Source organism: Thunnus thynnus, chromosome 23 (assembly GCF_963924715.1).
Source record: "Thunnus thynnus chromosome 23, fThuThy2.1, whole genome shotgun sequence".
NCBI lineage: Eukaryota > Metazoa > Chordata > Actinopteri > Scombriformes > Scombridae > Thunnus > Thunnus thynnus.
In genome coordinates this window covers 6,487,254-6,514,228 of record NC_089539.1, presented here as the reverse complement: position 1 = coordinate 6,514,228, position 26,975 = coordinate 6,487,254, and the positions used below count along the sequence as shown (strand labels likewise).

The window sequence follows — 26,975 nt, the reverse complement described above, 5'->3', positions numbered from 1 at the left end:
CCCCAGGTTGAGTACCACTGCCTTAGAGGACATTTTATCATAGTGTGGGGGCACCTTAGGGGTCACTTTATCATACTGTGGGGATCATTGGAATTTTCTGAGGAAAACAGAGGTTCTAAATCACTGAACTTTTCATCAACGTGTGTTATAGAACATATAGGTTAACATAAAAGGAGCTTCTAGAAGCAAACTAACCCAACAACGTTATTGAAAGGATTCTAAAAGACAAGGGCAACCCAAGCCATAGCTTGGTCATTCTGCTGCCATTTGGCAAGTGATACAGAAGTATCTGCTGCCATAAAGCAGACTACAGAGCTGTGAAGGCTCAGTAAAAACAGACTTGGAACTCGTGTTATCCCCCCGAGACTGTACCTTGGCACATGTGGCAGATCTTGGCACTCACTCACTAGAACGAGTACAATGAAGAGGATGACCAGCATGTGTACAAGGAGGAAGATCCAGTCTCCCTCTTCTAAGATGAGCCACCAGCAGCATATCGCTATCCCCTCATCAACCTGCCTGGTCTCTTTGTCTCAGCTACTGATAGGGAAAATCTTGTAGTTGTTGAATAATTGTTGAATAATACATTGATGAAAAATAAAGCTGAAGAAACTCCACAAGCTCCAGCTGAATCTTACTTGAATATATGAAGTTTATTAATCATCAATATCTGAGCTCAGAGAAGCCTTTGGCACAGTGTATACATGGATACAGTCACACCAAAAACAGGAAAACAATCTCTTCTTATAGAGTTGCTAAGGTCATGCTTTGAAATATTGCCCTTTGAACCATGAATTTCTAATCATGGGGAATATATCAATGTATTTAAAAAGTACAATTCCCATTAGAGACGTGCCTTAAAATTTGTTAGTAAACGTACAAATCAGCCAGCATACTTGTAGTTCTTCCAGTTTCCAGAGAAGGGTAATTTTTCACCTGTCCTGCACCTGAAAGAGAGTGTGGGATACTATTTGATGCCCATCACAGCCCAAGTCCGTGAAGAGATGTCAAGAGGCAGATATCCACATTTTATTTCATAATGAAAAGGTCCAAACCTTCAGGTGCGCAAGGAAGAAAACAGTGAAAAGATGAGGCGAAAAGAAAGCTAGAGGTGTGACGTCTTATGTTAACATTAAATGCCATTCTGTGTGAGACGTTAGACGTTTCGTTTGTAGTAACTAGCTAGCTAAGTAGCAATAAAGCTAATGCTAGATAATAATACTATAATAGCTGCTAGACTCAGATAATGTTACAGAGTGAAGGATATGAGACTGAATGGCAAGCCAGTAGCTAGCTATCTAGTAGCTGCTCCTTCCTAGGACGTAAGGCATTGTGCTGAAATTTCACTGACCAATACCAGTAATAATGACTAAAGCTATCACCATAAAAAGATAGACTGGGTTGCATCAACTATGTGTAAGCTGGTATGAGCCACTTGGCATCGTAGCACTTTGTAGTAATCTAGATCGATATTGAAGTATCATATCATGCAGGGGGAGGTTCTAATCTCCTTTGCTGTGGGTAGGTTGCTGTGAGTAGGCTATTCAGTTGGGTGTTATTATTGGGTGATTTTATGTTCAAATATGTGAAGTAGAGTGTAGTAATATCAGCCATTTAATAGGTAAAGACTGTTCAATCATGCTTAATGACTGGGACAAGCCAGCTTTAATTGTATTGTATATTCCCTTGTTAAAAAAACAAAAACAATGGCCATTTAGAGCATGGAATTAAATGACACATCTTTTCTATTGTAAGGAATCCATTCTAGCTTTTGTATTAAAGTGCACATATTGATGTTATAAAGTGTATATTAATAATGTAAAAGGTGCACTGTCATTTTAATTTATTGTGTGTGCATGTATGTTGTTATTATTGTTGTTTCTGTAAATGACTTTAATGTTAATCAAAGTTATGAACAGAATTCGAGAGACAGTAGATCCATTGAGTGATGATGGTAACCATGGCATACAATTATTTTTAGGCCTGGTAAATTTTCTTAGTGAACAGTAACAAAGCTGCTTAAGCACTAGAACACTGTGGGTTGTTTTGTGTCAGATAAATGCATTTATATAGTGCTTTTATGCAAAGCGCTAAACAATTTGCCTCACAAGAGACTGAATAATGTAACTAACATTTGAAATTTTCCTAAAAAAACAAAAATAAATAAAAATAATCTCCCAACTACTCAGTTCTAGTCAGATATATTCAAAGTTTTAGTTGATCGAAAAAGGAATCTGACAGAAAAAAAACTAAAGTCCTGGCTTATCACTGAAAAAGGTAAAGGTTTTTTTCAACCTGTAACAGTTTGCATCAAATGCAAGATATTTTCTGCAAATGGCTAATCTTTCAACAAAAAAAAAGAAAAAAAAGAAGCTTGCATGTTCATAGTTTGACATATTAAGCCTGTCTAACTGAAACATCATCAACAGGGTACTTGAAACAAACATACGTTTCCCACATTATTCTCTACCAAAAGCCTGTGTGTTACCTAATGCAAAGTTCATACTCTCCCTGAAATCCCACTTTCACTAACACACAGAAAAACAAGCAAGAAAACACCAAAGAGAGCAATGAGAATTTACAGCAATTATACCAGAAAGTTAAAAGTACCATATAGAAAGCTCCAAAAGACAGAAAGGAAAGTGACAGATGAAAAGTATGTGAGGAGAGAAGGAGTGAAAGAAAAAAACAAGAAAAAGTTAAGAGAACTATAAAGATAGCATATAAAATTATTTAAAATGTATATAATGGACAGACAGTCAACTCTATAGGGGACTGTAAAAAGAAAGGAAGCAAAGAGTTAAGAAGACAGAAGAAGGGAAGATGAGTAAGACATAAAAAGAAACAATAAATGGAAAAAAAAAACAAAAAGGAAAGAAGGGAATAGAGGCCAAATATGGAAGCGGAAGTTGACAAATTGGCCAGATGGTGGAGCTAAAGCAAAGTTTAGGTAAAAACCCAAATCATTTTGATGCATCCTCTCACAATAATGATACAGTAGTAGTGCAAGTCTTTTCTCCTAGCCCAATATTTGTACACTTTGTAAACATGACTTAGGCAGTGCCGTATCTAGCAGTAATATTTACCTTTAACATCCTGCAGGTAATCCCTCCAGAATGGAACAACACGTTCCTCTGCCCCTCCCTTGTTGCTTCCCACTGCAGACAGCTGGATGTGGAAAAGGTGATCCATTAAGTCAGCAATGAGTGGGGATAGTTTAAGATACATTAAGGGTCTAAAACTGTCTGAATGCACTTTGATTGCATTCAGAGCACCAATGGTCTTCAGCCCCTCCCTAAATCTATAAAAAAGAGACACATATGAAGACAAAAATGTCTGTTTCAAATTGGCTTGATAATCATATATTGTTAGGCTTGCGGGGGGAAAGGGATGACTTGCTTCACCAACGTAGAATAAAAGCTAGAAAACCAGGAGAAAAACTACACTGAATTTATTGTTGTGTTTAAAATGTTTTTGTATGTGTAATAAGTCTCAATGGTGAAAATATAGTTGTAATGTGTGCAAATAGCTTATTTTACAGGATACTTTACAGATAGTAATAAGTTGCTTACAGCCTGAGTTGTTTTTCATTGTTATTCTTACATGACACTTGTAGGCCTAGTTTATACAGATATAAAGTGGCTTTTAATTAAGAACATACAGTACATGTTCAAATGTTTCGTTCTTGTATTTGTGCAGAGGAAATGGTAGAAAATATCACTTATCATCCACGTAACAAAAATTTTACTTATTTGGTTTCTGAACAATAGTGTTACACAAACCTTTCAAATGCCCTGCAGACTCTGGACCACCTGAAACACGACAATATCTTGAACCAGCAGATCTCTGTCTTTAATGCATTTCAGTGGCCTCAGACACCCAGCATTTGCCAGGTAATCTTGCAGTGGTTCAGTGGTATTTATCAGGTCATCCAAAGACGTACATTCGGACACCTAAAAGCACCACACAATAGAAAGAGAGAAACAATAAACAAAAGCATAGTTGAGCAACCAAGAATACAAACAGTATGTGTGATAAATCTACAGCTTCCCTTTGACAAGTGTTTTACTGCTAGAAAACAGCACCTCACAGTTTTAACTGTTTTAGGAAGAAGTTGATTCAACTGTATGATCATTTTGGAGTCTGCAGGTTTTGGTGTTGTAGAACTGGATTGACCTATACTGAGAAGTGTTTTGGTTATCATAAATGATCATGCAGTTGAATCAACACCTCCCTAAAACAGTTTCAACAAAAATTGAACATTAAAACCTTCATGAAGGTAGAATTTATTGAAGGACTGTTGGATTAGACTACATTAGTTTTAGCGAGGTAGATCTAATAAACTGGCTACTGAGTGTATATTATAATGTATTTACCTTTTTAACCTTCTCATAGAGGTCTGTATCAACGATGTCTTCCAAGACAGGCTTTATTGAGGAAATGCCACCAACTGCACGAGAATACATTGTTGGTGCAGTGAATCCTGGTGGAGGACCACCATGGACAAGATGTGGCAATGGCCCGGCCAGCGATAAAATGTCAATCTTCTTTTAAAGCTGAAGACAAAACACAGGATAAAGTGGATGGCACAAGACTTGGGCTGGGAACAAGGGATATTGTAAAAAAAATCAATACACTGGAACCAAAAATAAAGCATATACCTGAACTGTCCAAAGCCGAGTTTCTCTTCCTTCAAACATTGGTTACAGTGCCAGGGCTTCAATGAGCAATCGTAAAAATTCTCTCCTAGAGCTACCAAGGTCCACAGCCTCTTCATCCATTCCCAAGTCATCTGAAAAGTTGATACAAATCTAGTACATGGGATTACAGTTTTTGGTTACTGTCAATTTGGGATGCAAGATTAAGGAGCACCAGTTGGTGAAACCAGTTTGTTTCCACATGTCATCAAGAGTTTAATACTGAAAAAATAACAAACAATGAGTGGTTAAACTATATATAGTTTATATTACTTATATAGTTAAACCATATAAGTAAGAGTACATGTAAGTAGACATACCAAATGATGCTACTGAATAACTCCTTTTTATTGTAAAGCTATCATCATTTCTCCCCAAATTGTGGCTGTCTGTGCTCTATCCAGATCCGTGGAATACCCACATAGCCAAGTGTACTCTCACTCCTCATTGTTCTCCCACAGGCATGAGAAGTGAGCAGAACATGCAGTTAGTTTAACACCAAAACAGGGGATAAAATCTCCTGTCCTCATTAAAAACCTATAGATAATTATTTGGCAATTTGACCAGCTTATAATGGATTTTCAACATTTAGGCATGTGTAAATCTCACAATGGATCCAGAGGGCATGAATAGACAAACATGCCACAAATCACCTCAAACAGCTCATGATTGTGCTTTACTTAACAAGACAAGTCACGCTCACAACCTTACTAAAAGAATAAGGTTAAGCTCTTTGCAGCAAACTATTCATTGGCAATATAATGTCAGAACTATTAACTTTAGCTATAGCTGTTATCTTAGTAAATATATATGTACAAGATTATTTATTATCTGTTATTAATTCTTTGCATTTAACATAAAATCATAACATTTAGAAGAAAAGAACACTTTCAGGTTTGTCTTTTCTAAACAGGAAGAGCTTAAAGAAATAAAACGGCTTTTATTTTATGGGAAATCACAGGAAGTCCTCTCTGCCATATATATATATATATATATATATATATATATATATATATATACATATGTGCAAACACAATGAGATTTTGTATTTATAATTGAATAATAATTAAGTGGGTCTGCTTCAACTTTTATTGTAGGATGACAAGCTGTAAAAAAAGATACCTGGTACAAGGTACATAATATATTTATCTAGACTATTGCAAATTCATCTTTATGTTGCACCTAATTTGTAACAGTGCTCTTATGGTTATTTTTGTATTGTTTTGCTATGATTCATAGCAGTTATTCACAGGTGTGGTCTGTGTACTGGGAGTCCTGTCACTGTTGATAGTGGTATGGTTTGATAGCATTGTGTTTTTATTTGAATTATTGGTTATGGTTTATTTTTTTATCCCTTTTCACAGGTAGGATACTCCCAGCACTCTACCAGTGGGTGTGTGGTTCCCCGGCCGTGGTACACCAGTCTGTCCTCTCCTCTTCCTACCTTTTTAGAGGTATTAATTCAGAGCTGCTGTTCTGTGATCAGATTTCTTTAAAGAACACTTCAGGTTAAACATGAATACAGAGAGTTGAGACTGTTTGTGAATCAGCAAACCTTAAAAACCTCCTGCTGTGTGTTACATGTTTGTTCCTCTTCTGGTTGGTTTCCTGGTTGAAGCTGCTGGTTAATTTCACTTTCACTCGACAGCTTGATTCAGCTTATTTTCAGCATCTAAAGGTGATGTAACCAACAGTTTTCATCACGTTTATGTCAGCGGGTGTTAAAATGATCTGATAATGATCTGATGTGTTGCTTTGCTGACCGCATTAGTGGAATGAATGAACCTCCAGGAGGAAGAAATACAAGTATTTATCAATACTCTTATTGGTTCTTTTTCATTACTAAAGAATTGGGGGTTTGTGAATTATTATTTTAAAAAAGAATATATTCAGAACTGGATTAGAATAGATTTACATTTTAAATATGACAAAATATTGTTTCTACAGCAGTTCTACAGTTTCTATTGTTTCCATCAGCAAATTTACTATATAAATTCAATATTTCCCTTGAAAAAAATAAAAATCAGGCATTCCTCCTGTCCTCCTTCCTCTGCTGCTGGTCGAAAGCAGGGGCTTATCTAGCCAGTAGCTGGAGGGTCCCCACTAGGAAAATTTTAGTTACAAAGACTTGATTTCCCGCATTCTGTTGAATTTTTGTGCATGTGAATAACAAACTAATGAACCAACAACTGCTCAGTACAATGTACTGTTATGAACCTCAAATAAAACCAAAGGTACATATCATTTAGAAGGGAGACAACAGTAATACGACTACTGTAGCACCAATGCTACACTCTTCACCTTCAAAAAGAAAAAAAACAAGAGCATGCTATATTTTTAATGTACCATTATAATAGTTAACCACTCTCTCCACCTATTCAAAGAACAGAGCAAGAGTACAATACCCTAGTCAGTTTACTGATATACACCCATCAGAAGTTTGAGTACACCTGTTTAAAACTATTTTTTTTCATAAAATTACCCTAAACTGTATACATTTGATTTTTCTAACATGTCTTGTAACTGCAGGTTGCTCTGAAGTAGTGTGGCACCAATGCTGCTCTCTCCACCTTCTAAAAAAAAAAAAAAGCAATAGCACAGCACTGCATATCGTCTAATGTACCAATATAATACAGTTAACAACTCTCTCCACCTATTCAAAGAACAAAGCAAGAGCACAATACCCGACTCAGTTTACTGATATATGCTACCCATCAAAGGTTAAAATCGCCCTTTAACAAACACAAACATTATATAACATAGATATTTAAGTTTCAACCAATTACATTAGCCTGAATAGTGTGACAGAAGACATTGTGTTGTCTCTAAATTTAAATTATGAGCTCAAAGTATTAACTCACTGGCTGAAATTTTCACCAAAACAAATGAATTTTCAAATAATATTGACCACATTATTTAGACTAGATATGCCAATTATGCCATCAATGTTTTTGAAGACATTAAAAAAAGGGAACTACTACTTTTATTATTGATCATCCGGTTTCTTGCCAGCTTTAACATTGACAGGGTACGATGATGACGCATCAGTAACATTAGCTATGTTAGCCAGCTAGCACGTTTATTTACCTTTCTTTTTCTCTCTCTTTCCCTCTTTGCTCCACCCTTCCTCTTTTTTCCACCGTCCATCTTGCGGCTAAGTCATGTAGCTGCAATAAATGCACTTGCTGCCAAACTAAACGTGTAACTGTCAGCTAGTCTCTCTCTCTCTCTTCTTCTACCGCCTGGCTGTGACAGTGCGCAGGGCAGTGTTGTGTTCAGGGTCAAAAAATAAATAAATGAAAAAATCTGTGGCCTGCGGTGCCATTTAGCAGGCCAGGCCACCGGGAAAAGTCCCAGTGCTCCCGATTGCCAGTCCGGGCCTGGGGCCACCTGTGGATGAATCCTCATGTTAAACTGCAAGGGGAGTGACGCTGCTGACTTTGGTTATGGCCTCGGTTGATGGTTGATCAATCAGAGGAATGTCCTGGGTGACTGGATTAAGTTTAGTAGAAATGACTAAAAGGCAAACATACCACATTTTGCATAGAGATCATTCAGGTGTCAATTAACACTGTTTCTTTGTTTTACAGCCACAGATGAAGACTGATCATCAATCATGAAGGCCAGAGCTTGTAGAGAAACAGTGGTCAGCTTTTGCTGTCTGAAGTATGGTGCCATCTTCCTTTTCCTGGCTGTGTTTGTCTTTATCTATTTGCTTTTTAACATGGACTTTCTGGAGGTGAGAATTAGGTCTTGAGTGGGACTGCTTGAAGGGTGGACCCCGTTTGAAATAGTCAGATTTCAGGATATTGTTTTCATATGCAGTGTGGGTTTGGATAACAGTAAAGTTCTTCATCAATATTTCTAAACAAATGCAATTTGAGGAAAATGGTTCTTTTGCTAACAATCATGCATTTGGCTGACAGCAGACACTCCCTCAAATAATTATACGTGTATATATTTTAACTTTATTACTATTTTCATCTATATTTTTCTTATCATCAGTAAATCCCTTGAAAAGACCAAAACCAACAATGTGTTAGTCCATCTCTCAATACATTCCCTAAACAGGTAAAAAAAAATATGAACTGCTTTTTTTCCTTTATGGAGGGTAGTCATGTTGAGCTAAGGCTGATGCTGTGACTCTTAAATGCCCTTCTCTATCGGTGCTGGCATATAACAACAAACGTTTGAGCCAGTCAGGTGCTGATGACATGGCTCTGTTGGTGGGGGTTGCCGCCATGGTAGTATGCAGGACCAAAGTGGCACAGCTAGCCCCTGCTGTGAGGGTGTAGTGGAACCGTGTATCATCATGGTGGCTAAAGCATAAGAACCCAGCCGATTGAAAAACTACTATTGTTTCATTTTCTTTAAAAGCCAAGTAATTTATTGAAACAGTTGGCTACTGTAGTTTTTAGCCAATGTTAGTCAATCAGTTGAAAATTTGTTGGGGACTATTCTCAACCATAGATAATTATAGATTTGCTGCTCTACTGGGTATTTATGACAGCAGAACAGTGTATGTGGTATTGACTCAAAATAAACAACAATGCCCATGTAAATTTTAATAAAATGTCACCCAGTGCACAGTTTGGCTCACTGATGTGTTTTTAATCGTTTCTGGGCAACAATTGAGCTCTATGGCACAGAGGAACAATCCACATATATCAGGCCTTTGCTACACAGACAATACTTGTTAGTAGGATCAATTCATTGTTGGGTTTGGTCTTTTCATGAGTTCAGTGCAGAAATGTTTGTTTTGTTTTGCAACATCCTGGAGTGGAAACAAATAATTCCTCAATGAAAACCCAATGCATAGAAAGAGTATTGTACCAGTATTAGACCAATTTAACATTATATTTGTACCTTCACTTTTGAGATTTATATGAAGAGGAAACACAAAAGTACTTTAGGTTTCCACCTGAATAACTAGTATCAACACTTAAGTTGTGTTAAATATTAACATCATTATCAAATTGTAACATTGTCCTCATTCGAAAATTCATCAAGAATTATTTTTTTAAAAAAGGAGGAAAAATGCTCTCTGATAAATAGCGCACCTTAAATTCATCAACCTGTGTAACTGTAGACAAGCAATATGAAAAGTAATATTTAAATTATTGCTACAGTAATTACTAAAATGGACTGTAAGGATATTCTGACTTTAGTTTTCCTTCTTTACCCTTTTTCATGTTGCCATTATCGTTGATGAAAGAAGTTGATCAGTATTTGATCAACTTCTTTCATCAACCCCTAAAAATATTCAGTGATTTTCTGATATGGGGCAGGAAAAATCTTCCTTTTGTTTTATTTAGTTTATTTGTCTTACATTATAAATTTGTTTACATATCTTTGTCAGATCAACTTCTTTCATCAACCCCTAAAAATATTCAGTGATTTTCTGATATGGGGCAGGAAAAATCTTCCTTTTGTTTTATTTAGTTTATTTGTCTTACATTATAAATTTGTTTACATATCTTTGTCACATCACTCTCTTGACCCCCCTGCCACTTTCAGCATAAAGCGATCACCACCTTCCCTGCTCCAAGACCTCACCTACAACACCGCTTCTGCAGCTTCCAGCCACTGTCCCCTGAAGATGCTCTGGAGGAACGTATCCTATTAGACTCCATTGCTTGGCCTGAAACTCCATCCCTGCCAGATCCTCTTTCCCTGGAGCAGACCACCGATCCTGCCCACAGCACCTTCACTATTCTCCCAGAGAAGGGTGGACGACAGTGGCATGTAGGGGATCAGCTGGAAGTTCTGATCAAAATGTATGACTTCAAGGGCCGTCCTAAGAAGTCTGGGGGAGACGTCTTACTTGCCCGTCTGCGAAACCGAGCACTTGGTGCAGGTGTGGCTGGGCAAGTGCTGGATCATTTCAATGGCTCCTACTCTGCTGTATTTTCTTTACTCTTGGAGGGAAGCGCACAGGTTGAGGTGATGCTAAAAACTATGATGTTAAATGTGATCGTGTCAATCTTCTAATTTACTGTTAGCTAAGCCCCACCCCCCTCAGTTACTGTTGCTAGGCCTGTCAACTTATTGTTCTCACACAGCACATATGCAGTTTGCAATAATACTACTTAATATACTTAGTAATTTTCAAAACAGTGGGTCCTTTATTTCATACAGTGGTTGGATTATTTGTATGCTGTCAATCATTCTTATCAAAATCAAGATAACCACTCTACCATAGTCCAGATTCGATTGCTAGCATAGGATTGAGAAGTGCTAAACCAATTCAGCAATCAAAAATTTGATCTGGTCTCTAGCACTATCTAGAAAAGTATTATCCCGTTTGGCATCATTTAATGTGGCAGTGGAAATTTTAAACTTAGTATGTCCAAGAGTAATAAATACCATTGACATATTGAGAAATAGATTTCTTCCAGTGAGTGGTTACTATTAATATTAACCAACTAACATAAATACAGCAATGGGAAACAGATGGATCTAAACCTGCGTTGTCATCTAACAAACAGGAGAAAGGACATTTTTATTGACAATACTTGTTTGGGCAGATGTCATTGACTGCCAAAATCTGTCAGCCTTTGTGCACTTCCACATCATACCTGTGTACCTTGAGTTCAGGGAAATTTGAGCATTTATGAGAATGATTTAATGAGACCCTAGTAAGCCTTTTTAGGTGCGTCCTCATTAAAATTATATATATCATTTGACGATTGGGATTAGGATTTCTGTATGCCAGCTTGATGTTGTGCCATACTCTGGACCAACTGATATGAATTACATAAGGGATAATCAATGACTAGGTGTGCATTAAACGGTTTTAAGGCACAATGTGGAGGCGTAATGCCTTAAAACTGTTAAATGCACACTTATAAGTTGAGTATCCCACTTATACCATGGTCATTTGCCAATAATATAAAATAAAAGCATTCGCAAATTTTTGGTGAAAGCTTTGCACTAAAAATCGAAAGGTTGTGAAGGAAGAGCTTACTGTTGTCATGACAACTTGCCACACTTTACTCACTGACAGCCTGAACTGAGGCATAAAATTGAGGTAAGGTGTCATTAAGCATAACTGCAGAGTTTGTCTCCAAATCAGTGTTCTTTTGTTTTTGGTAGAGAAATCGCTCAGTATATTAACTGTCCATTTTGTTGCCTTTTTTGTATTAATCTCATCCTTCTCTTTCTTTCTCTTCCATCATTTTAAGCTCTTCAGGTGTCAGTTCCTTGTGCCGTTTTTCACTTGGTTTGTTTCTTTTCTCATGCCTCACTGCAGACCTCAGAAGCATTAATCTCATTACGCCAATCCTGATTGGCTGGTGAACGTGTTCGTCCGCATCAGGTAGTGCCACCTACCTTAAATCGCTGCTGCGGACAACACAGTCTCTTTCAAACACCTCTTCTCATTTGGAGCATATCTTGCGTCAGGAGCTAGCTAGCTTAACTGTCCACAGACGGATCTTATTTAGCTTCTGTCGCCGGGTGCTAGCTAGCTTTAGATTTGCTTCTCTCTCCGATCACACCAGATCGGATTCGGTGTTTTCCTTGCCCTCCACGGCTTGGTCATCGTTTCTCGGCTCCTCACCATGGCAGCTTGAGCTTGTCGAGTATTAGCATTCCAGCTTCTCCTCTCCCCAGCTCGGACTTGCTGGACGTGTGCAAACGTGCTGCAGACCGACTGGCCATCCCCTGGCCTGCTGTCGTAGCGGAGACCACCAGATCCCGAGAAGAAGTTGCTCTTGGCCAAGAGTGCGACAAAGCAACTTCTCCCCGTCTTTCCGGAGCTGCTGGATGAGGTCGCGCGTTCATGGAAGGACCGCCCTCACAGCAGCAGGAGCTCGATACCCGGTGCCTCATCCCTTGACTGTGAGGTGATGGAGAGCCGGGGTCTGCTGCGTATGCCTCCGATGGAGGCTCTCTTGCTGCCCACCTTCATCCCCGGCTGTCAACGAGGTCCTCCAGGAGCCCTGCACTGCCGTCTAAGTCTGACCGGTTTCAGTCAGCCCTGACTGAGAAGGCGGCAGCGCTTTCGGCCAGAGCGCTCAATCTGCTCACGGCATACCAGGCGGAGATATGCGAGGATTTTGCGCGGACACAGGACCCAGCTACGTGGGAGGAGATACCGGTTATTACCGACCTGTGTCTCCGTATCCAGCGCTGCGTGGTCCAGGCCACGGGAAGAGCGATGGGAACAATGGTCCTACAGGAACGAGCGTGGTGGCTAAACCTCACCAACCTGTCAGACAGAGAGAAGGACGATATCCTGGACATGCCCATCGTCCCTGAGGGTATCTTCAGCTCTGCGCTAGCTTCAATGCAGCAGCAGTGTGAAGCCAAGAAGAAGGAGGATGAAGCTCTCCAGCTTTCCCTCCCTCGGAAGGCCCCGGTTCCCTCTCCACCTGTGCAGCGAAAAACCTTCGCTCAGGCTGCTTCCCAGGTTCCACAGTTTAAAATCCTTAAACGGCCAAAACCTCAGCCAGCCCCTTCTCTGTCACCCAGACAGGAGGCCGGGACCAGCTGGCCCAGAAAAGCCCTGGCTCCGGCTGCAGCTCCTTCGAAAGAATGATTTCGCAGGGATACAGGCTTCAATTTGCCGTCGTTCCCCCTCGGTTCTCCGGCATAGTGCATTCCCAGGCTCAGGGAGAGTCAGGCAATAGCCCTGCTGAGGTGGCAAGGCATCTGCCTGGCCACGTACCTGGACGATTGGCTGCTGTTAGCACAATCGGAGCAGGAAGCCAGGGCGCACACTCGTACTCTCATACGACACCTATCCGACTTGGGTTTCGTGGTAAATGCGGAGAAGAGCATGCTGTCTCTGGCACAGAGCGTAATCTTTCTGGGATATCAGTGTCTTTCACAGCTCGCCTCTCAGGACGTGCCTTGCGTTTTTTCGTCCACACAGATCTGTTCAATTCAGATTATGTCTTCAATTACTTGGGTTGTTGGCGTCTGCCATTCTCGTAGTCCATCTTGGCCGCCTCCACATGAGGGATTTCCAGTATTGGGTGGCTTCCCTCAGGCTAGATCCCGGGCGTCACGGCGCTCAGAGAGTGTTGGTCACATCAGAGTGCGTCAGAGCGCTGCGTCACTGGCGAGCCCCGTCTTTCCTGACCCGGGGGAGGCCCATGGGCTCCGTCCTGTCCAGGAAAGTGGTCACTACAGATGCGAGTCTGTCAGGCTGGGGCAGAATACATGAGGGCCGGTCTGTGAGAGGATGTTGGAGCGCTGGTCTCCAACGGTCTCACATAAATTTTCTGGAGCTTCCTCCCGTCTCTCGCCGGTCACCATGTCTTGGTGAGGACGGACAATACGACGACAATGCCGTATATCAATCATCAAGGGGGGTTGCGCACCCATCAGTTACACACGCTGGCATGCAAACTGATCCTCTGGAGCAGTGAGCGTCTCCTCTCCCTGAGAGCGACGCACGTTCTGGGGGCCCTGAACATGGGTGCCGACCTGCTGTCCAGGGGCGCGCTGCGATGGATCTGTTCGCGTCAAGAGGAAACGCGCAGTGTGCGCTGTTCTTCTCCCTGCGCAGCATGGATGCTCCCCTGGGCGTAGACGCACTAGCGCACACCTGGCCGCACGAGCTTCTTTACGCGTTCCCTCCACTGGCTCTGATACCCCCCACTCTGTCCAGAGTGAGGGAACACGGCCACGCGCTGTTTCTGATAGCTCCGCACTGGCCTGAGATGCATTGGCTAGTGGAGATTTATTGGTTGCTGCGCGCTTAGCCTTGGCAACTCCCGCCGCGCAGGGATCTGCTGTCGCAGGGAGGGGGGACGGTGTTTCACCCACACACAGAGCGCCTCGTGCTGTGGGCCTGGCCCGTGAGTGGTTCAATCTGACCGCTGTGGGGGGGGCCCACAGACAGTGATTGCCACTATCCAAAACGCTAGAGCCTCCTCCACCAGGTCTCTGTATGGCTGTAAGTGGAGAGTGTTTGAGGAATGGTGTCTCACAGAGGGACACATTTCTTTTCAGTGTCGATGGGAGTGATATTGTCATTCTTGCAGAACCTGATTGACAAGCGAAAAGCCTTTTCCACGATTAAAGTGTATTTGGCAGCCATCGCCGCCTGTCATGTCGGATTTGGGGGATGAACAGCGAGCCAACACCCGCTGGTTTGCCGTTTTATGAAGGGAGCGTGCAGGCTTCTCCCCGTCTCTCGACCGTTGTTGCCTCCGTGGGATTTAGCTGCGGTTCTGGAGGGGCTTAAGGGTCCTCTGTTTGAACCACTGGAGGAAGCGGACCTGAAACACCTGTCCTTCAAGACAATGTTGCTACTGGCGCTGGCTTCGGCTAAACGGGTTAGCGACATCCATGCGCTTTCGGTGCATCCCTTGTCTGCTCAGTTCGCCCCGGGTGATGTAAGGATGACTCTGAGGCCAAACCCCACCTTTGTGCCCAAGGTGGTTGGTTCATGTTCTCCTATCGAACTTGTGGCTTTTGCTGCCCCTCCTGGAGAGCAGCGGTGGCGTGTGTTATGTCCGGTTCGTGCGGTGCGCACTTACATGGATAGGACCGGGGGTTTCAGGAAGAGCGATCAGCTGTTTGTCTCCTGGGCTAATCCTCATAAAGGAAAACCTGTTACTAAGGTTACTGTTCTGTTCAGGATATTTGTGCTGCGGCAAGCTGGTCTTCTCCTCTCACTTTTGTCTATATGCTGGACGTCTCCGCCCCATGTGTAGCACGCGCAGTTCTGGAGTCCTAGCTGGAACAGAGCGGCTCTCCCTGTGGGTTGGTGGACACTAGATAAGCTTGTCTGGCAATACAGGAGCTACCACATCCCATAGTGAGACATCGAAACGAATATTATGACAGAGAACTTTAGGTTATTTACATAACCCCGGTTCTCTGAGTAATATGAGTGGGATGTCTCACCAGACAACCCTTCTTGCTTGGGCGAGTGAGAAGAGGTGCTTATCTTGAATGAGACTGTGTCGTCTGCAGCAGCTATTTAAGGTAGGTGGCACTACCTGGTGCGGACGAACATGTTCACCAGCCAATCAGGATTGGCGTAATGAGATTAATGCTTCTGAGGTCTGCAGCGAGGCATGCATCCCATAGTGAGACATCTCACTCATATTACTCAGAGAACCGGGGTTATGTAAATAACCTCCATGTGAAAGCATCTTTCATCAGATGGACGTAACCCTTTATGTGCTTGCAGTTCAGATTTCCCAGAATATTGATCCCTGCTCCCATTAACACATGACGCCATGCAGGAAATGTTCCCAAACAGGGACAGACTGCATGTGTGAAAGGGGCTTATGATTGGACAATCGCTGCTTGGGGGAGGGGTTAGTGAATGGTTAGTTCTCCGGACATGGGTATCTGGAGATCAATCTGTTTTACACCTGAAACGAAATGTGTAACTTTAAGTAGTGTTCACTTTATTTGTCTTTACTGCTATGACAGTTTCAAGCAATGTGTACGAAATTTGAACTGTGGTTCTCATGTCCTATCAGGTGACACTGGTTCACCCCAGTGAGGCTTTCATGGTGCTGCAAAGGTTAACCAGAGAACAGCCGGATAGAGTTTATTTCAAGAGTGTCTTCCGCTCAGGCTCAGTCTCTGAAACTACCACCTGTAATGTCTGCCTGCGTCCGACCCAGCAGCCACTGTGCAACTACACTGACATCAATACAGGCGAGCCGTGGTTCTGCTACAAGCCAAAGAATCTGAGCTGTGATGCCAGGATCAGCCACTCCACAGGAGGATTCAATCAAAACCTCAAGGCCAAGGAGGAAATGCTCTTTAAAAGGTGAAGGGACAGAGAAACGGGACTGGCATTTTGTTTGACTTCTAATAAATACATATGTATCTCCTTGGTGGAAATCTCAGGAGTGTGTAAGCTGGTAAATCTAAAGGTGTTTTCAATCTAAAATGACACAAATCAAAAAATCAACCTGATTCGCTTTAGTTTATGTTCATGGTGTGAGAGCTCCAGCTCTCACAGTTATGTTCGCTTTCTTTCATTATTTTGCTGTTTTTTGGCCTCTCTCTACTTCTGTACTGTTTGTCATGCAAGCTTCGTTTCAGTGTCAAAACGTACATCTTCTTAAGGAGATGTAAACTGTTACTTTTCTTTATTGTAACATGTTTCAGTGATTTTATATCATTTTTATTAAACATTATAATGGAAAGTCTATGGGAGGAATATTTTGAATTTGATATCTCAAAAACTAAAAATGCTGAAGTATTCATACTTCATGGACAGGTGTGCCATGTGGAAATGCTTAACATATTAAAACATGGTACCCATAGCGCCACCATGTGGTCAGTTATTACATGTTTTATGTTTTGACTAACTCATGAACTTTGAGGCAATATTTGCCGTGTGTTCCTTGGATGAAGCTGACTCGAATAGCCAATAGCTGACTCGAATATAAGCCACGCCTATTTGCGCCCAGAAAGATTTTTGGCCATTTTTGATTTTTTGGTAGACACTTCTTTTGCTTCCTTTGGCACATATTTCTTCTAATCTTCACCAAACTTGGTACATACCATATTTAAATGACCCTGAACAAAACGTATGAGTTCGTTTTTGGGTATCACTTACTGTTTGTAATCGGTTACCAAACTTTCAAAGGCATGACCTGATGCCCTTAACAGGCTGTAACTCTTCAATGCTAAATTGGATTGCAACCAAATTTGGGAATGTGGCACATATAGCCGCACTGCACAAGTGTGTAACATTTGATACAATTCTACCCACAGGGGGCACTACTGTAATTTCACAACATGGTATTTCTACATTTCTGTTGTCTTTAATAAAATTAAACTTGGTACACAAGTTCTCCAAGTTCACCACCATACTAATTAACTTTCATATCTCTTAAATGTAATATTCCATGGTAAACAAATTCAGCAAAATTGGGGATGCTGAACAAGTCTGTAGCATTTGATACAATTTCATTTGTGGGTGGCTGTACAAGATTTAAAAAAAAAATGCTGCTAGAGCAGCAGCTTGCAGCAGTAGCAGCTAAAAGCTCTCACACGCATTTTCTTCAGAAAATGCAAATATTCTAGTTTAATGTGTGTTGTCCTTAAAAATAAATAAATGAAAAGAAATGAAATTAAGAAAAATACTGTGTAGTGTTATTCATTTATATTCTAATTCACATTTTTACAATGTATTTAGGATATGGTCTTTTAAAAAATGTAAAGATGTGCTTTTTCAGTTTCTTATTTTGTGACACCAAAGCAGCATCTCTGCATGTACTGGGCCACTTTAGCAAAATACATTAGTCTCTACATGAGAAGAAAAACAAAACAGTTTTGTTATTACATTTCTAAACCTTGTTCACATGATGTACTTGTCAGCAAACACTTGCAATTTATACAGAGCAACATTTGAAGTTATTTAGAGTGTCTATATACATATATATATATATATATATATATATATATATATATATATATATATATATATATATTTAAAAGGTGCTAGGCAAATGTACAATTGGTTTATCAATGCTTTTTTGCTGGAAACAGCTGCCTGCTACATATGGATAATTTATTATGCATGTTTTATTCTTCAGTGGTGTCAACATGAAAGTCTCCATTAAGGCATCAGGATCAGCCAATGTCAACGTGTTGCCAAAAATTAAAGGTAAAGCAGAATTTTCTCTAATTCAACCTCTGCCTGTAACAATAATTCAAACTTAAATGTGCCAGAGACAATTAAATGTAAAAACAATCGCAAAGAAACATTTGCAAACAACCTACCATTACCTTTACTAGCGCTTTGTTGGTTTCAGTCTTTTAATGGGATTTGTTGACAATAGGAAAAATATACAATAATGCCAGCTATAATGCCTTAACTTCTTCTCAGGTCAACCAGAGGTAATGAGCAGAAGTGTGAGATCTGGACCCTCTGGCTATTACTATCAGGATACGTGGCAAGCCTTAGGTGGCACCCCAGTCCGCCAGTTCAGCACATCCCCTGCCATTAGTCAGTGTCTGAAAGGCAAGGCCGTCCACCTGTATGGAGACTCTACCATCAGGCAGTGGTTTGAATACCTCACTGCAGCACTACCAGGTAGTTAATAAACAGAAATCTCAGTTTAAGCTGCAGTATGAACATAATCAATGTGTCCTAATTGTGTTCCCTCTTTAATACTTTTAGATCTCAAGGAGTTTAACCTGCACAACCTGAGGCACGTTGGACCGTTCATGGCCTTAGACCATGCAAACAACATTTTGGTGACATACCGGTGCCACGGTCCCCCTATCCGTTTTGTCAATGTCCCAACCCATGACCTGCGCTACATTGCCAATGAAATAGACAGCTTAGTGGGAGGCATTAACACTGTTGTCGTTCTTGGCATCTGGTCTCACTTCAGCACTTTCCCCATCGAGGTGTACATCCGGCGGCTGCAGAGCATCCGCAGGGCTGTGGTGCGGCTACTGGACAGGGCTCCAGGTACGGTGGTTGTCATCCGGACTGCAAACTTCAAAGCTTTGACGCTTGATATGTCGCTGACCAACAGTGACTGGTACTCACTGCAGCGTGACAAGGTGCTCAGGGCCATGTTCAGAGGACTGAATGTTCGTCTGCTGGATGCCTGGGAGATGGCCTTGGCCCACCACTTGCCGCACAACCTACATCCACAACCTCCCATTATTAAGAATATGATCAACGTCCTCTTGTCCTACATGTGTCCCCAAAATGGCGGCTAGATGTGTGTTTGTTGTGAGAATGGAGTGTGAATTCAAGTACTTGTGTTCAGTTTACACATTGTCTCTGTGTTTCTGCCAGGTGCTGAAATGCACCTGATATTTTTCTACCATTTTTCTATTTTTAACCAGGGAAGTTGACAGAGCAATGCCTCGCAAAATGCCTCGAAAAAAGAGAAACAGAACAGGAAGAAAAGCATTCATTATGTTGCTGTAGGCTTGGTTGTAGTGTTCACCGCCTGGCTAGGCAGCTGCTCAAGAGCAACAGGTTGCAACACTGCCCCACTTGACTGCATTTCAGATGTTGTGGTGACATCATTACATTTCGTGAAAAATCCATTTATCTTTATTTACCCAGGGAAGATTTGTTGGGCGCAAATGATCAATTTTAAGGCAATACAAGTGAAATTAGTTTCTTATTTTTAGTCTATTAAAAAGCAAAACAAAAAACCCCCCAAAAAGACAACAACAACAAAAAAAAAAACATTCCAAGGTATGGCAGCTGCCATACTTGCCATACCCCAATTGACACCTATGCTCAAAATGCTTTGAAGACATAAAATAAAAATTTGACTAAATTGTCACTGACAAAAACTAGACTAAAACAAACAAATCCAAAGACTAAAATTTCACGAAAAGTAATATACATTTTCGTCAAAAGACTAAGACAAAACAAAAATTAGGTTCCAAAATTAACAGTTACTTTAACAAGTAGTTTGACATTTTGGGAAAAGCACTTACTCACTTTCTTGTCAAGCGTTAGATAAGAAGATCGATACCACTCTATCTGTCCTTTCAATATGAATTTTGAGCCAGGAGAAGGTTAGCTTAGCTTAGCATAGAGAATGGAAACAGGGGGAAACAGCTAGCCTGGCTCTGTCAATTAATGCACTTTAGAAGTTCTGGCTGGCCAATTTTGTTACCTTTGGAAGGATCCAAGTTAACTTCACTCCCATTCCCAGCCTTTATGCTAAGCTAATTGGCTGCTGGCTCCCATAATGTATATATACAAATACAGTGCATACACATTAATTAAATAATGCAAAAGCAATAAGCACTAAAAATGTGGAAATGAATAAATGCAGATAAAAAACATTGTGCAAACAGAAAGGCAAAAAATAAAATAAATAAATAAAATGCAATAATCATTTAGGAAATTGCAGTTGGACTCAAATTTGTTTTTGGTATGATGAGGAAAACACAGATAAACATGAATATTCAAGAACCATCCAATGTTTACAACAAGATTCTAATTGAATAGATTTGTTAGACATAATAACATTTCAGTCAAATTAAATAACACATTATCCCAATAAAAAATTAATATTTGTCCCTCTTTATTAAGGCCCTAATACTCTCTTAAACTCTGCCCAAGCTTTTACATGCATGGTTCCTTAAGAACTGAGGAGTATTGATATTTGCAGACATGGTTCAAAAGGTCAAAATAGGCTGTATCCTATTTCTGTACCAGCAGACAAAGTCTAGCCTGCACTATTTCAGCTAATTGTAGCTTAGTGAGCAGCCACGCAGCCAAGGGTTCATTCTTTCTGACAGAAACTTTAACAAAACAAGTAAATTTGACTCAAAATGACTCATGGGATGGTTTATGCACCATAAACTGATATTAACCAGCATGGTGGGATTTTTCTTTTAGTTGACAATTACTCAAGTAAGAATAAAACTACAAGTGGATAAACTTTTCAGGAATGTATAATAACAGCCATAATATTAAATAATATCTAACTTTATCTCAACAGCCACATATTTATGAACATTTTACTCAAGCGACATGAATGTGTTTCTCAGCTCCAAGAAACAGCAGAAACATAGAATTATCAGAGCTTATCAGAGTATCGATGCAATACATGTACATTACATATAATTTAAACAAGATGTTGTTGTTGACAGAATTATGGATATTGTATGAAATGTTTCTTGGGTTATGTTACTGGTTGTGGGTTGATGGAATATGGGGAAATGTAATTTCTTAGTTGTTGCATTTTTCTTTATTTTTTATGTTATGTATACAAGACATATATGTAAAAAACAACTGGAACAACCATATGGAATATAGAGTATTTTTCTTAAGTTGCATTTATGTAATAGTAGTTTGAAGATTAAGTCACTGTGAAGTGAACTCACTGTTACTTGTGATGGAAATCTTGGAGGTGGGTAATTCAAAAATACCTTGAGACCTTCGATGTCTTGAGAAAAATAATTTATTGACAGTTGATTGATTGAGAAGACCCTAGGATATATAACTCCAATGCATGAAGTTAACACTGAAATGTTACCCAAATTCTGAAGGAAGTTTTGTGAGCAATGCCTTATTATCTCCTCATCATGTCCAGATGAAGACTGGTTTCAGCAACAGCCTTGGCTCAAGTCATAACATAACAGAGACCTTGCAGCCTTGGCTTAAGTCATAACAGATACCTTGCTGTAAGATTGTTTACTTTAGCGCCAGTGTAGATACCAGAATGGCTTGGCTTGCCAGATCGGCTCAGGGTCCTAGCTGTTTGTTCTGCACAGTAATGCTGATGTTCTTGTGGTCTTTGTTTGTTAGCTAACATTAGCTATGTTAGCTAAGGTTAACTGGCTAAAATATCATGAGCTGTGTTTGTTTGGAGTTAGCTAATGTCTTGTCATGGGGAATTTATCTGTTTTTCGGGTTCTAGCATACATCCATGCTACAGCTAATTGGTGTGCTGTCAGAACGTTCCAGGTGGAACTCGTGCTCCAGAATTATTGTACTGCATGTCTGAGTAAGTCGATTATTAAACTATTTTGTCTGTAATTATTTTGGTCATAGTGTATTCTTTGTACGAGTGCATGCACTGAACTGTAACGTCCATGCTGTGATGCTTTGTGACGAATACATGGTTCTAGGATCTAGAGATACTGTATTAAGAGTCAGTTGGTAGGCGATTTGAATGCTGGAGACACAACTGAGGTTTCCTCCATCAAGACAGATCAAACTGATTTGTCACAGTTTTGCAGCATTTTTGCCTTACTGAATTCCATTTGTGGATTGTACATGGAATTGTTGTTGTACTTTTTCTAATAATGGAGCAGTCCATGTCCTAGACTGCAGCAGTACATTTATGCCCAGCACAGAATTAAATAATTAAAAAAATAAAACATCTTGTGTACAGATGGGACAGTGTCTACATTAAATATATGAAACATATTAAACACTACATTAAGAATATCTATCTGGTATTGTATTATTAAGATATCTATATCTATAGAAATATGTATTTTTTAGATGTAAATATTGGCATTGATATTTGTTCAAATAAATATTAGTCCCAGACTGCAGCAAGACATTTATGCACAGCATATACACACACACACACACACACACACACACACACACACACACATATAGTATATAGTGTACAGTATATGTATAGTATTCATACAGTACAGTACTAGTGAACACACTCTCTACACAAACAATCGCACAATTAAAATTTGCCCATTTAAATGGTACTCTGCGGCTCAAACACATGGCATCCGTACACTTTCCATTGTACAGCCAATAATATACTCTTAACAACACGCAGCCAATCATAATGTGTCTGTAAACGATCTGGAAGGCCGAGCCGATCTGGTTCCTACACTGGTTCATGAGAACAGCCACAAGGAGAGGTTGGCCTGACCCAGAGAAGGACAGACAGCTGGCTGCTCTCTCTATCTTCTGGGTCTAAGAAGTAATGTATCAATAGAGGAATATTATATATATGAAAATTCCTTCATAGGTCCCCTCTTATTGATCATAAGATCAATAATAATTACCTACCATATTATCCTTCAGAGTTGGAGTAACATACACCTGCCAGTCAAACATTACGTGAATCAAAGTATACAAAGATTAATATGAATCATATTATACAACAATTAAGAATTAATGTAATGTATTGAATCAAATAGAGAATTTTAAATCTTTAACTCAAGGCCCCCTATACACCTTGCATTAAAATGTGTTTTGGGTGATTGGATTGCAATCGGATAGCACTTGACCACATGAAAGTTCAGGTGGAAATGCACCCAAAATGCACTGAGGATGGATTGTGATCCGATCGGCCAGACCACTTCTGGCGGTGGTCAGGGACGCATTGTGACCACATTGTACACAAGTGTAAATGCAATTGTGTTTTGAATCCACATACAACAACTGCATGAGTGGAAATGCGTAATTGTGCGCAACAGTTCCAAATCAGCGAGGGAGCAGCAATTAGCCAGTTAGCAAGCTAAGCTACTAGCAAGAGAGCAGCAAGAAAGCCATGGGTACTCAAGACACTTGTAGATGGAGTTAAGACAAGACCAAGTGTCTGCTTTCAGTTTGGTCTGATGAAAGTATATAAGCGAAACTTTGCCATTCATATTGCAACCAAGCCATTCATGCGGCAATGGCTAAGCAAAAGGTGGAGAACGGCTACAACCACTCCTGGCTGCAATGTCACAAATGAATGAAAACGAATAATTAAACACAAGAAACTGGCAGGGGCAGTGTAACTTGTCCCTCTTTTAATGAACCGGATGCAGTGTTGGGTGATTGACTCGCAATTTGCCCTGGTTAAGGGGATGTCATAGATTCTGAAGATGCTAACGTTAGCATGTACTCCACCAACAGTGGAGCCGCAGTGGGTTGAGGTGAATATTAGTTCATGCCAGAGATTCACGGGAGTTCCAACATGCAAATTATTCTGTATTCTGTCCTGAGATTCTTAAAAGTACTTAATATAAAAATGCTATTGCAGTGTACTTATTATTTTGCAATTTTCTTTCTTAAAAAGTCACCAGAATGCAGGAAACAAAGTAAACAAAAAAACCCCTCAGAATCCTCCTCCCCCTTTGGTTTCAAAATCCTCCCTATTTTTGAGGTCTCAAGGTTGGCAACTATGGGTCTTGGTTCCTCAGAACTGAGTGGACCCGAGAAAACCTCTAGTGGTAAGTCACAAACCTCAGAGCTAGCATATGAACATGGGCACAAAATGTGGTTACAGTATCTCAAAGTAAAGCAAAAGAGATGATTTTTGTGCGGGTCAGTCCAAACTTTTCAAGTGCAAAATGTGGTGAAGATTGAAACAAATTTGAGGGCTACAAAAAACTTTTACATGTTTTGGACTTAAAGAGGCAATATTATGCCCCTTTTCCAAGGCCTTAATAAAGTGTATCTGACATATTTTGGTCAAAATATCAAAAGGATCAAGCGCCACTGCAGCCTTCTCATTCTGTCTAAACAACCCAACTCAGAACGGCCAGTTTGAGTGTAAATAAACTTAGATTTAGTGTGATTAAATTTGCAATAAACAGATAAAAAGGATGCCGAAATAACTACATCATGATGTTGATTTGTAAAAAGCCTGAATTCTTTCTTTCTTTGTCCGGTCTGTCCACATGACAAAAAGCAAACAACTGTTAAAATGCTATCAGTTTACTGAATGGAGTTCAGATCAATCAGAGCTACGCTAACATTGTAGCTGCTCCGTCGACACTCAAAATAACGTCAAATAAATACAACAGCATTGTTATTGTTTATACACATTGATATCTACAGACTGTGTAACATTAAAATCATATAAACTCACCAGCATCTAAGATGTTTATAATTGATGACAACAGCTGAAGTGGTGTGTGACTCTGGTGTTAGCTGCTGCTAGGCTGAGAAGCCAGATTGAAGATAAATCCACTTAATCCCAAAAGTTTAAAAAACAAAGTCCCCCCGCTGGTAAACTGCTCTGGATCAAAGCAGAATCAGGTTTTTATTCCTCCAGAAGACAAGGAAGCAGCTGCAGCAGCAGTGACAACAGACTCTTTGTCTGCTCCTCGGCTGGCTCTCTCCTGCAGAGCTCACTTGAGCATGTGTTGACAAGCAGTGGCTCTGTCTCCCAGTTCAGCCCTGCCATACGGGTGAATTTTTCGCCCTTAGCTTAGCTTATTTTATCCTAGCTTCGCCCCATGTTACGTAAGAAGGGGCAAGAAATCTGAATGGCCTGTTGAATCACATGAGTACAGAGCAAGCCAGCCCACACCAAACTGACAGAAGGGCAAATTGAGGAAAATCAAAACCAGTGAGACAACTTTCAAAAAGAGGCAACAACAAGAATCATTACCTGATGTCAAGCAAAGAAAACAGATTTCCCTGCAAACCAGCAAGATACACTCCAGGATTAATCTGAATTTACTGTGTTCCTTCAAAATGAATCTCTGCTGAGGTAAGACACATGATATGCTTAAATGTTGCTTATTAAATGTTTGTATGCTTAGATTAAATTTGTTGACATTTGAAATTTCAATTCATACACATCATGAAAACTAAATGTGGCTGCTAACCATTTTCAGAGTTTTAACAAGTTTAATTACTTTAACTTGCAGCAGAAACCCTGCCTCCTTACGTTATAAGTGATTACATTTCCCACAAATTGTTTTTGGCGAAGCATATTTTTGTAGAATTATGTAAACACAATGTCTAGGTTTGCCAATATAACACATAACCTCACATTTTCTTTTGTTTGTTTGTGAACCAGATGGTATTTGAATATTCATATACTGTATGTTTCCTTTACTTTACTAAGCCCTCCCTCAATGGGAAACTAAAGTATGTGATAACTTTTATATGTGTCCTAATTTTAATAAAGTGCGAAGTAAAGCTGAAATGAACGGAACTCTCACTTCTTTGTGTTTGTTCCTGGCACATTTCTGTACTTACACTCACACTCTATTTGGATTTTTCAATGTCAACCCTGAAATGTGCGTCAAAATATTTGCATGTGAAAGAAATGATATCATCTCTTTGCTGTATGTCTGCAGAACACTTCCTTAAATTAACTCTATCCTAAATGATACATTCAAGCATACAGTACATTAGATCAAATATATTATCAGATCTCTCTCTCATCATGGCTGTACTCTTTCAGATAAAAGTAAAAAACCTGGAACCTGAAACTCAGACTTTGAATTTGACTGTTAAATATATTTGTTTACACCTGGCAAATATTCAGCATCCACTATGCGTCCAAAAGACAAACACATTTACAGCCTCCCAAAGGGCTGAGTACCCAACCGAGCTTATGAATCAATTATGTAATAAAGTCTAAATATTTTTTTACAAACATGTCCACAGACAACTAAAAATTCTGGTGATTTTGATACAGCTGACACATCCTGATTCACAGATCTTATCTGTTGTTAAGATAAATTAAGTGTAAATTTAGCCTACAACTGCAGTCATTTAGTAGTAATTTATTATTTATTTATTTATTATTTATTTGTTATTTATTAGTGATACAAAAGCTGAAAATAAATTAACAAAATATTTTTGTCTGTATAATACTCCACATATGGGCTGCCACCTCAGGCCAAAGATGTTCCCCCACACCACACCTACTGTGGAATTATTTCCTGGTTAATAAACCTGTATAACAAAAAACATTTGAGTGACAGACACAACCTGGGTGTGTATCTGCAGTGAAATAACAGGTTAAGTCTATGATTTGAATGTAACTGCAACTGTTGATTCAATGTTTGGATTAGACATATAAACCAGTACTTACCACTTGCACGCACACACACCTATCTATATCTATCTTTCTCTATATATACACA

The 26,975-nt window shown here is 39.9% G+C and overlaps 1 protein-coding gene across 1 annotated transcript; it reads left to right on the top strand.

The window, feature by feature from the left end:
- Positions 1-973: 973 nt before the first annotated feature.
- LOC137175883 (NXPE family member 3-like) lies at positions 974-22,158 on the top strand. The gene is made up of 9 exons (XM_067581807.1): positions 974-1,111; positions 3,103-3,183; positions 6,062-6,151; positions 8,288-8,436; positions 10,215-10,640; positions 16,148-16,443; positions 18,224-18,294; positions 18,517-18,723; positions 18,811-22,158. The coding sequence occupies exons 4-9, from the start codon at positions 8,314-8,316 to the stop codon at positions 19,362-19,364; spliced, it is 1,677 nt and encodes a 558-aa protein (XP_067437908.1). The 5' UTR covers positions 974-1,111; positions 3,103-3,183; positions 6,062-6,151; positions 8,288-8,313; the 3' UTR covers positions 19,365-22,158.
- The last annotated feature ends 4,817 nt before the right edge of the window (positions 22,159-26,975 follow it).